Below are 12,338 nucleotides of genomic sequence, written 5' to 3' on the forward strand. Positions count from 1 at the left end.
ATCACGCATGCTGGAGGTTGGGGAAAAGAAGTGCTGTTCCACAATATTTTAGCTGAAAAAAAAAAGAAAGTCCTTGGTCCAGAGGAGGTGGAAAGCCAGACACCATGGCTGCCCTCTGAGCTCCAGGCAGAGCTTAATGTTTAGGGCCAGGCAGCATCCCTCTGGGGGAGAAGCGTAATGTCCTCCCAGATTAGAGGCTGGCACTCCTCGGGAGCAGCTGCCTTTTATCGGGAACTTTGTTACTGCAACATGGGATCATCTGCGGGACATTAAAGCTGCTTTATCTCCTCACTGTAATGTTAATGTGTGGTGATTTGGTGTGTTGTTGGTGTTATCCATCGTGGGAGTGGAACGTTTTTTACCTCTTGCTGAGCTTCTTCTGCTGCAGCCACTCTTATGTCACATGAGAAGGAAAGGATTGTAAAAGAATGAGTCAAGCTTTCTGTGTTATGCTTGTCAAATTCATACTTATCACTTATCATGAAATACGATGTAATATTCAGGTATTTCAAGATAAAAAGAGATCTTTAAATGAGCTGGGGACACTCATTTTGAGCTATATTTCCCCGTTAGGAGGTGTTGTGTGTCATTATAAGTCTGTAATGCTCAAAGGTGTATTTTCAAGATATTCAAGATGCATTGTTTGGAAACCAGACCCTCACTGAAATGATACTTGCTTGGTGATCGTGACTTAAATGAAGTGTTGTTAGATAATTAGATATATGTTCTTAGCCTTCTCGGCACATTAAAAACAAATAAGCAAATATAACACAGACAAACTCATAAAAATATTGCTAAGTACCACCTAACGCCACTGCGACTTTTATTAATGTGTGGCTTTAATGTGGCTTCAATGTTCTTCACTGTCTTTCAGAGAGTCATTTTCAATGTGGTCAACTTCTCCAAGACCAAGAGCCTCTACAGAGATGGAATGTCTCCGGTAGTCAAGTCCACCAGCCGGCCCAAATGGTACGTGTGCGATCACAACAACTCTACGAGCTTAATGTTAGTCACTGAAATGTTATTTCATCTGTCAAATAAAACAGAGACTTTTGGGAACTCTTTCCGTAACTTTGAAAAACTTTTCTTCTCTGCCCAACAGTAGACACACACACACACACCCCCCCCCCCCCCCCCAAAGACTGATACTTTAGATTTCCAGAGTGGATGCGTCTAGGCACATTAGCATGTGATCCATTGGTTGCCAGTATGACGGCTGTCTGATGTAATAACGCTTGACTGATGGATGCAGAGATGTGCGAGTGTGTGTGTGTGTGTGTGCGTGCGTGTGTGTGTGTGTGCGTGTGCGAGTGAATGGATAGATAGGTGTGGCAGGAGGGAGCGGGGCTGGTGCAGTGGGGTTGGACTGCCAAGCAGGCTGGTGAATCCAGCGGGGCGAGGAGGGGGAACAGGGTAGCGTGATGAAGTGTTGCCGTCCAAGAGGAGCCCTGACATCTGTCATCAGTTGATGGAGGGCATCCGCGGAAAAGCCAGGCATCTGCCACCCCGAGCCGCCTGCGTCTGCTAGCCTAGCACCCGCACCGACCATACCGTAGCACGCCGGTCACAGGCTAATGGGAATAGACAATGGACACGACACCGTAGACAGGAAAGATGAACTGCTGCCGACGATACAGCACAGTGCAACATGATGCGGCTCGGCTGGCTCGCCGCCTCTGTTTTGACTCTGTGTGGTGTAGTTGCAACTTTGCACTTAGAGTTATCTGTTGTTGCTCGTGGAGATATTTCTTTTTTTTTTTTAAGTGCCAGCCACTGCTATTGTTTCATCCTGCAAACTGTATATTTATTGCAGTGAAGCTGGAAAGTGCTCGCTTTAAAATTGGTGTTATTTCTCATGTCGGTTACAGTGTGGACAACTCTTTAAAGCAAAGTCACATTCTCGTTTCTATACATTTAGTATAGAAACAGGAATATAGTTTTATGCACTGGCAATGTGACTGCAGCATTTCGTGCCATGCAATTATCGTCCCACTGTCTGAGTGAGCGTGACTCCTCATTTGGCGTCTGAGGTGTTAATCTGAGCAGCAGCCTTGCCAGGTCATTCAGGTCTCAGAGCTTTTTGTAATTCGCTAATCATGCAACCCTGGCCATGTTTATGTTGCAATAAGCTCTCATAAATAGGTATTTAAGTGACAGACACAGCAGGAGGTACCGTAGCAAAGGCCCGACTCCAATTACCTCCCCAGGCTAATACTGTTTTAACCGCTCCTCTCAGCACTGTGCCATGTGTCACGCACTTATAGAACCATTTTCAACTGTCTGGGGCTTCCAAGGCCGCATCTGACATTGTTTGTGTCCCCCACAAAGTGGTCAAGATGCTTTTAACACAACCTCCTCCATTTGACTTTCCGCGAGCACAACAAAGCACAGACAGATGCTAAAGTAGCAATCTTCTTTTTGACAGTTACAGATATGGAATAAATAAAAAGGCAGAGTGGAGAGCTTCGCCTGTCTGATCCGAACTCACACAGGACAGGATAAAGAAGGTACAGAGAGAGAGAGGGAGGTATAGAAACGGAGAGAGAGAGAGAGAGAGAGAGAGAGGAGTTGCGGAGAAACAGACAGCGAGAGTGTGGAGGAAGAGGAAAAAAAACACAAAGTACAAGAAAAAGAGATTACTGAGACAGGTAGACAGGGAGGAGAGAATGAGAGAGAGAGATCCCCCCCCCAAGCCCCCACCACCTCCGCCCCCACGTCTGTATTTATCAAAAGAATCGTCAGTATTAGCCCAGGAGTTGAAGCCTTTATCTCCCCGTGCAGGTGCCTTATGTCCTGGGGCCCCAGCATCGTTTGGCGCTGGAGGCTGCAGGGCTCGGCTGGCCTCGGCTAAGCCGGGCGTCACTCTGAGAGACAACTGGCAGATTACAGTCCTGCAGGACGTTCACTGCTACAGGTGGAAGGATCTTTCCTCCAGCCCTTCCTCCATCCCTCTTTTCCTTCCATCGTTCACTCTTTAAGCCTGGAGACAGCAGAGCAAACAAGAGGCCCGGATTTACTGTGTAAACACAGCTACGGGTTACCTGTTTGATAAACAGCGACTGATGGACAAACTAATTAAAAAGGACTACATTGCTTTGAAATGTATGACAGATTAAGATAAGGGGTTTTTATTGCACAGACTAGCCTTTGCACTGCAAAGTTCATCAAACACCCGCAGAATGAATATTATCCTTTGTCATTGTAGGAATAGCAAATCAACACTTTTTCATTTTCTGGACTTAAAAATGATCAGCCTCGTGTAGCTTAAATCTGTGTAGTTGAGAAGCTGCTGAATAAAAGCAAACTTCCTTCATTAGTTGCAAGATTCATGTCTCACCCTGAACACCGACAATATTACATCTTTGCAATTAAATTGGCTTTTTTGCAATTTGTAATTGACTTAAAGTTCAAAGTGAAAAAAAAATCCAAGAAATTGAGAAAAGTAGTGAGAGTGTTTATGAGGAAAGAGAGGAAAACATATTTCCTCGTACCAATCTGACGAAGACAACAGCCCCCTTGGTGACACTAGGTGCCAACCAACGCTCCCTGTGGCCTGCTAGTGTTAGACTGCTGGAGCAAAGAATTGCCCAGTATCCTTATTTTCCCCGAGATAAGCTAATTAGAAAGTCAGAGAGCGTGGTGTAATGCAGCTGTTGGAGGCCGGAATGCCGGGGGGGGGGGGGAATGGCCAGGATGGCTGCATCATCCAACAGATGCTTCGTAGAGAGTCCCGTGTGGAGCGGAGGAGAAGGAGAGGCAGCAGTATGACAGCAGAAGATCTTTTCCAAGACGACACGTTAGGGCGCCAATTTAATATGATATCCATCACAAGTTCACAGAGTGCAAAGTGACATCTTCAAATATCCTGCTTTGTCCCGACCGACAGTCAAAAACTCAGATATTCAGTTTGCAATTGTATTCAATGGAGAAAAGCAGCATGTTTTCAATATGCGAAAAAAAGTTTTCTACATGAGATAGTGTTTTTGCTTGAAAAAGGACTGAGATGGTTATTTGATTATTGAATTATTGAATTATCATTTGTTGATTCAGTGTCTGTTGATCAGCTAATCTATTCGTAGACGTTTCATCTCTCCTACCTGATTTAAAATACAAAAACAACAAACCTCATCTGTGCAACTAAACGGCCATAATTCAATCACCGACTGTACAGCAACATCCTCATTGACATTTTAACTTCATGTGTATGGTGTGTAATCTTCTGTCTATACATAAGACAATTCAAACAAACACGATTTACATTTAACTCTGACATTGTTGTCACTTTAACCTCACAAGCTCAAAACACACGTCTCTACATCATTTCTAGCTCATTAGATCCGTGATGTACAATTTACTGGAACTGTTCCGATGAGTCGTGTCTCTTTTAATTAACTTTCCACTCCTTCGTCAGTCAGTAGGTGCGTGGATAAAAATAGCCGCACCTCTAACTGAGCTAACGGATGAACAGTTGGAGTTGGAGGAAATGGGTTTGCCAAACATTGCTTCTAAAGTTAGACCCAGCCAACCTTGATCAAGGGTAAATGCTTTTTTCCGCCTTCTTTTACGGAAGGTAACAAACAACAGGGGAGTGCTTTTCAAGCAGTCGTGCTCAGCTCTCAGTCAGTCAGTCAGTCTGGGCAATTTAGCTTTTTCTACTGAGATCCTTCCTGTAAGCATGTGATGCAACAACATCGTGAAATTCTATTTGGAGATGTCTGCCTCTCCGTCGTGGTGCGTGTTAGCAGTAATTGTTCTGTCAATCAGCACAGCTTCGGCCTGCCTGCATCCCCCTGCCACTTGTTAAGCCCTGGCAGAGGGCGAGGGGTGAGGCAGGGTGAGTAAAAGAGAGAGGATACCTCCACCGCCCTGCATGTCTCTCGTTGCACACCTTCTCTTCTTCTCCAGTTCGTCCGATCACATTTTTTACTTCTCTTCCCAGTTTTAATATGTTGCTTTGTTTTGGTTCTGCTGGGACTATATTGTTCCTTGTTATCCTGGAATTTTCTTCTTTGTTCGTTTGTTCAGTGTAATCCCATAATGTTTGGATTTCCCATGTTATCAGATCTTCAGCTCCAGTTAAATGTGTTGCTGAACTTAAAGCACAGGCAAAAAACAAAACACATCACAAAGTGTCAGGCTCCCGTTTGTCTGATCACGTGTTTTGTATTTATACAATAAAGAGATTCTGAATCTGATTAAACATTTAAACACAAACAACATGAGAAAGGGATCAAACCGATGCTGCAGCAGAGGGGATGCCCGAGACCCACTGATATTCTACACATACAGTGCTGCAGGTCCTGCAGTATGAATGGAAGTGCACAAAGAAACCTCTTATCCAGCACCACACACACACACACACACACACACCTCCCATCCTCTAACGCCCGTACTGCTGAGCCGTGCCGCCGGAGTCCGAATGCAGCAAGTGTGTGACAGCATAGTGAGGGAGACGGTCCCTCTCTCGAGGACAAAGTGTCAGGCAGCAAATTGAAGACGGACGGACGGTAAAGGTTGTGTGAGAGCTCCAGTAGACCTCTCCGCCTCCTCCCTACGTTCAGTGTCTGCACTGTCCTCTTGCCTCTCCTCCTCCTGCTGCTCAGCCACTTGCCCAATTAACCATGTGGTGTGCCTTTTAATAATAGACCTTTTTAATTGTCGACAAATGAAGAGTGATGTAAAATAGCTCATAGCTTGTGCTAATTAATAGGGGAATTGAACGCTTGTTAATTAAGGGCAAACAGGACAAGGACCGGCTCGGGTAATTTGAGCAATAAAACCGAGACTAACGATTCATTTCCAAACAGACTCGCTTCATAAAAACATCAAGCGACCCCCAGTTTGCTGTTTGAGAACACTTGAGGCGCCCATCCTGGCTTTTACTACGACCACAACCTCCCCCTGAACTGAATCAGAGACGCGCAGACACACTATCCTGTATTCAAACACAGGAATCCCCTCGGATATTATGCAACAAAACTCATCACAACTATATATAGTGTCTTAAGAATGTATTACAAAAAGGATTTTGCGGCAACAAGAGTCTCCGTGGTGTGAGACGACGTCTGAGTGGCGTGTTAAGTATTAACACGATGTATTGAAATGAATAAATTCCCTCTGTTGTTGTTGTTGACGTATATTGCAACCAATCCACGATGATACTGAGTACTAGAGCGTCTCACCTATTTCCCTGTTTGCTCGTCTCCCTGTGGTCGTACTTGTTCAACTTGAGGCTAAAGGGAAAGGAAATGGATCGTCAGCCGTGGCTTTACACATTACACCGTCTTCCTCAAGAGACCGGAGAAGCTTTACTGTCTTTCCACGTCCACGTTCCTCAATCTCACAGCTTTACTGTAACGTCATTTTCATTACACCTTTACCGTGCCCGCGGCCTGTATCTCTGCGTATCGTGTTTTCATTTAAAACAGAGGCTGTGTTTTTGTGCTGCTTCCTCGCTCTCAACCCCGGTTGGAAGTGGGAAGCGTAGCAATCAGACAGAAAGGCTATGGGTTTCATATAAGATGAACAAAAATGTCATATATGATGTTCCATCTCCGTCAACATTGTCTGTGCGATAAGGGAGACGGACAACATCTTTTAATAAAAAACAAGCGCATGGAGAAAGGGAGCAACACACACACACCTAATTATCTGTCACCAGTTCGACCGCCGAGAGGAAATGTGAGTGATGCATGAATCTGAGTGAATATTTGCAGGCGGAGAAAGAGAATACCTGATGTACTGTCTCTGCGACAGTCACTTGGCAACTCTGTAGGAAGATTGTGGAGTGGTGTTCATGTTCCGGGGGAAATTACTTCCCTTTCTGCCTCACTCCAATTGTCTTTAAAGACTTGAGAGAGGAAAGTGATCACAAAGCTCTATTTCGTTAGATGAAATGGCACCTCCCTTCCGTTTCCACTTTTCTATTCCATCCGGGAGTCTTCTGGGTAGGACAAACTGGCAAAGGGGAGACAGCGAGGAAGGGAGAACGAGAAGCGCCAATCAGAACAATCAACAGCACATGCAGCTTCCTCGTTCACAGAAACTCACTTGCATGCAGCCAAAGAAAGTGAAAGAGGATTATGTGGGAGAAATAATGTAACAGAATGTAACAAATAGATAAATAATCTTTCCAGATGAGGATAAGGGCGTGTGCGAGTTTTGTCGGCTGCAAAAATGTGCACAATAGCAAGTGTTTGTGGAGAGTTCCTTGCATGCAGAGAAAGGCGTATAGGAATTTTAAAAAAAGGAGTAAAAGCGAGCGGTATTGCGACAGATAGGGCAACTTGCTCCTGGCTCTCTATTCAACCCACAAATGACTTACCTGGACAGTTTTATGTTTGCCTGGAGGAGAATTAAAAAGGCACTTCATTTCCCCTTTTACAGGCTGGGTACGCATGTCAGTGTGCCCCCCCTCTCCCTGAAAGCGCTCTAATCTAAATGCTTTTGTCAGGGGAGATTTGGTAGATTGCAGCAGGCAGAGGTACAAATTGGTTGTGTCATCTTATAATGAACTAGGTGAGGCGTTGCAGTTTTTCTGCAGCCAGCGGTCCCCTGATTACTGTAATGTAAGTCAGCGCCTGCCTTTTAGTGTTGTAGGCGGAAGACCTCACCTTCACCCCTCTTTGTTCAGGCGGCCTGCTCTCGAGATGTTTTGTCGTTGTTCGCCCAGTGTGACGCGGGACAAATTCTTCAGCGGCTCCTCCTAAAGTATTTCCACAGGCCCACGCTGGATTTACAGTCACATTGCATGGATAGGAACCACGCCTGTAGGCCGTGCAGAATATACCGTGAGGGTTTTTAGTGTGTTGATGCTTGGCTATAGCCTGTTTTAAGCTCATTGGGTGTGCTAAGCACGATGATGAGCTGACCCCCTGACTCCAACTAAAGGATTATGGGTATCTCAGCGACTCCACAATTTCTATCAGGTGTTTACGGGACACATTAGGACACTTTGTAAGACTGCTTGATATCTGCATTCTGCCCAACACATAAGTCTATACATGTGTGTGTGTGTGTGTGTGAGACACTGTAATGAATTCAGATGGTCAGCTGAAGAAGCTGAAGTCAACAGTGGTGTCGTGCATGTCCACTGTCTGCAGTTGTCGGGCCCGCAAACTGTTTTCCTCTCTAATGAATTCATCCTTGAAGAAATCCTTTTTGTCCCCTAATTGGGTTTGCCTCTCATCTTCTGCTGCACTCATTGATGCAAAACAAACTCTCTCTGTGTAGATACACGTCAGTATGAGTGTGCAACCACATGGATGGAGTCCCGCACACACAAACACAACCTCCATTAGCTCTCAACACAGTCCTTTGTCTCTTTGAGCATCTCCCTCAGTTACTTTGTCCAAACACATTCAAATCTTTGCTTTCACCTTTTTCTTGTCTTTTTTTTTCTGTGATTGTATTGAAATGGGTCTCCTCTTTGTGCTGCTCGAATGCATCCGGGTGTCTTCTGGGTGAAATGGAGTGTGAAGTTCGGGGATTGGACTGTCTCAAAACTTGTGCCTGTGATTTAATTGCTGCAGCAGAGTTAAGGTTCCAAAAGGAAGAGAGACAGAAGAAAAAGAGAAAGAAAAAGGTTGAAACGTGACGAGTTTGATGGAATAATTATGTGTTTACTCTCCCTCCATTTACTGCTAGGCTAGTTGATCGGCCAAATAAAATATACATCCTACCAATACATCAGGGGCACACGTTGTGCACTGCTGCTTATTGCAATATGCTTGCACAATGTAATTATTGTTTTGCCAATATTTGTTGGCTATAACTGCCATCATATCATTTTAGGCTTATGTTTGTGATCAGAGAAAACACCCATGAGTGAAAAGCAAGTATCCGAGGAAGTAATCAATACGACACATACAAATAATAAATAAATAATTGTTGTTATTAATAATTATGTGATGTTTTTTCCTTCATTTGGGTTTTTTTAAGAGTCAAAAGTGATACAAAAGGTTGAGAACCCCTGATACAACTCGTCTGAGGGAGCAGTTGAATCGTCTGTCACTAGTCCATTTGTAAAATGTCTATTTAAAAAAGAAAAAAACCTGCATCACTGTTCACCAAACAAAACAGGATCAAAGCTCAAGCTGACGGCAAGAACAGCGGCGCACCGGCTATTAAGCTATTGTTTTCCTCCATAGAGAGAGCCATGCCAGCCGGCTGTGTGTGTGTGTGTGTGTGTGTGTGTGTGTGTGTGTGTGTGTGTGTGTGTGTGTGTGTGTGTGTGTGTGTGTGCGTGTGCGTGTGTGTGTGCGTGTGTTTGCCTGGGTGGCCCCGGGTGTGTGCATGACATGTGCACATGGCTTCCACTGTGAATGTGTGCATCTGTTTGTACTCGCTTGTGTTTGTGTTTGTCAGCATGTTTGTTGACGACACTGTAGGACATCAGGGTGGGATTGCTCCGAATGTGAGGAAACAGCTCATCTGAATATAGATGGGTCCCATCTGGAGGCGGTTGGCTTTGGCCCTTCATAATTTTGCAAGCAGCTAAGCATCTGGGGCCCGCTAATGAAACTAAAGGCACGGGAAAAGGGCCTGGGCTACCGCAGGCTGCCTGTAGCTGTCGGGAATGGAGGGAGGAGGGAGGGAGAGGAATGAGGAAGCGCGGAGGAATGGATGGAGGGAGACGTCGGCCAGGAAGAAAGAGTGTGCTGAGAATATCAGAGGCCTTAAAGAGACCTGGATGGCTCCTTTGAGAGAACAGGCAAGAAAGCCAAGTAGGCCATTAGAAGACTGAGCCATAAAATGAAGACAGTGGTGTCTTTATTGTGGCCCATTAACTTGGATGGTTATGCGGAGATAGCTGCACTATGTGCCACTGTAATATAACGATGCCACAGCATAGAATTATGCACTGTTAAAAAAAACACTCTGGTTAAGTAGAATTATGTTAACTACTAGCATCAGATTTACAGAGCAGTTTCAGTTTACCTAAATGTTGTGCCTGGTATACAAGGGAATACCCAGCTGGATCTTTCCTCGTCTGTCACTTTTTGTATTTTCCTGACATATGCATAAAATGTAAAAAATGGAGAAAGGCTTGAATTAGGAACATGTTTAGTGTGCATATGTGTTTCTTAGCACTAGCTTTACCTGTATCTGAACTGTACTTTGTCACCTCTGGTCCCACCGTTTGCTTCACATCCTCTTGCCTTCCCTCCAATAACGTCTTTGACCCCGAGCAGCTGCACTGTCCACACTGGCCACTGCTTGTGGTTTGTTTAGGGAATGGAAAGCCATAGGTCCCTTTTTTCTTAAACTTTATTATTATAGCCCCGTTATTCCTCCCTCAGCCTGATTTCCCAGAGGAAATGAAATGAAAAAGCAATTGGTTCTCCTTTTTATTACTGTCATCTTTGTTTTCTGTCCCAGCGAGTCAGATTGCCTGATCTCAGAGAGTTGCACTTTTACCCCCCATCTGAAGTCACGGGGAAGAAAAACAATAACAGTGAAAATAACAATCAGCATCATAAAAAAAATGACCTGTCAAAAGGAGCGTGTCTAAAAGTGGATGGGCTGCCGGCACGCCGACAACCACCAGTTGTTTATGACGGGATGAGTCAGTCAGAGTCTGGCGGTGGCCTTCGCTGTCTGCCAACTCCCACAGTCCAGGAAAAGATGTTTTAGAGGAGATTAGGATCACAGACAGTCGGGGGGGTGGAAGGTGAGAGGGACGAATGGAGGGGAGGAGATGGCTGCAAAACAAGTGGGGGTCAAAGGATAGAGGAGGCTGGGGGGAGGAGGAATGAGGCGGACTCCTCTGAGGCTCCTTCTAACCCCGCAGAGAGACATGCTGACGGGGGATCAGACTCCTCATGCACAGCGCCTCAAATCATTTATTCATCGGCTTCATTAAGAGAGAATTACAAGGCTGCTTAAGGACCCCCAGGTCACTCACTGTTCTCCGTCATCACGATTCTTAATGAAAGCCTCCGGTGTGTCATAACTGTCAGCTGTTTATGGCCGGTAATATTGTGGGTTTTGAGGAACAATTACTGTCGTCTAAAGGACAACTTTGCAACATTTTACTTTAACTCTGTCACGTTACGCTGTTAAGTTGTTGCGTCATTTTACAGTATGCATCGGTGCAGCAGCAGATGTGTACGGTGCTGCTAATCAAACGTAATGGCACAGACTGATTTATGCTAATTTAGCATCATTCTTATAATTAATGCCTGTGATTTTCAAACGGCAGATAGTAACCCTCTTTTCCAGCCAGTGTCATTCTCCGCAGTATCTCCTGCCTATCTCATCAAACTTCAGCCAGCAGACAGTACAACACAACAGTGATTGTCCTCGGGACCTTCACACGTGTAATTATAACCGAGGAAGATAATTAAGGAGGCGGAGAGGAAGACAGATCTTGTCATTTGGTGAACAATGCCGTCCAATCTACTCATGTGTTTTCTACTTCCTGAATTATCAGCTGACATGTCGGCGCAATCAGCCAGAAAGCTCCTTGCTCGGTTTGAAAGCCATGAATGTCAACACACAAACCCCTAATCTATTTGAGATCCAAAAGTTAATGACATCTGAATATGCATGGGGCAAAGAGTAGGAGTCATGTTGCTGTTATCTCACCGAAATATCGCCGTTCTGGTCGTCAGTCAGTCTGTCAAAGGGCTGTGTGAAATATTTCCCATTTATTTCCGATGATGATAATATGATGTTTCCCTGTTACGTGTGTTTTCTACTGAGTTAGTTTATGATGTGGTTGAATTAAAAGGTATTGATATGTATGCTGGTAAGTGGAATAAATACATCTGAAGCGTTACATTGCCAGTTTAGGCAGCTGCAGTGAGTAAGATGAAAATGTATCTGTGCTGTGTCTTCAAAACCCTTTCATGATGTCGATGTTACCCAGGAAAAAACACACCTGAATCTTTGAGCTAAATGCTAACACGGCAACGTGCTCACAATGACGATGCTAAGATGCTGCTGTTATGTTTACCATGTCCACCATCTTAGTTTAGCCTGTTAGCATGCTATCAGTTGCTTATTATCAGTTAACACAAAGTGCAGCTGAGGTTGGTGGGAATGTCTTCAGTTGTCAAGGGTTTGCAGGCCTTAAATGAAAGTGTTTGACAAATTAAATGATGGTGCTTGATGAAAAGTTGAGGGATCACCGCAGTTATTACGGTTCATCCTGAGCGGAGCAGAAGATATTTCACTCAGAACCACAAATGTCAACCTCACAGTGGCGATAGAGACAAAGTCAGGGGGATCACCAAAGTGCACGGGACTCATTCACTGAATATCTGTACAAAATCTCCGATATTGGTTGAAATATCTCAGTCCAAGTGTTGGGTTGACTGATCCACAGACGGCAT

General features: G+C 44.7%; 1 protein-coding gene across 2 annotated transcripts in view; it reads left to right on the forward strand.

The window, feature by feature from the left end:
- Positions 1–12,338, forward strand: part of agbl4 (AGBL carboxypeptidase 4) — a gene marked incomplete at its 5' end in the record, with an annotated part of 232,391 nt that overhangs the window by 92,952 nt on the left and 127,101 nt on the right. For both annotated transcript variants that reach the window (XM_079267619.1, XM_079267620.1), the window contains one exon: positions 875–973. In XM_079267619.1, the coding sequence (XP_079123745.1) occupies positions 875–973 (99 nt within the window). The remainder of the gene's footprint in view (positions 1–874; positions 974–12,338) is intronic.

This window comes from Melanostigma gelatinosum (assembly GCF_949748355.1).
Source record: "Melanostigma gelatinosum genome assembly, chromosome: 4".
NCBI lineage: Eukaryota > Metazoa > Chordata > Actinopteri > Perciformes > Zoarcidae > Melanostigma > Melanostigma gelatinosum.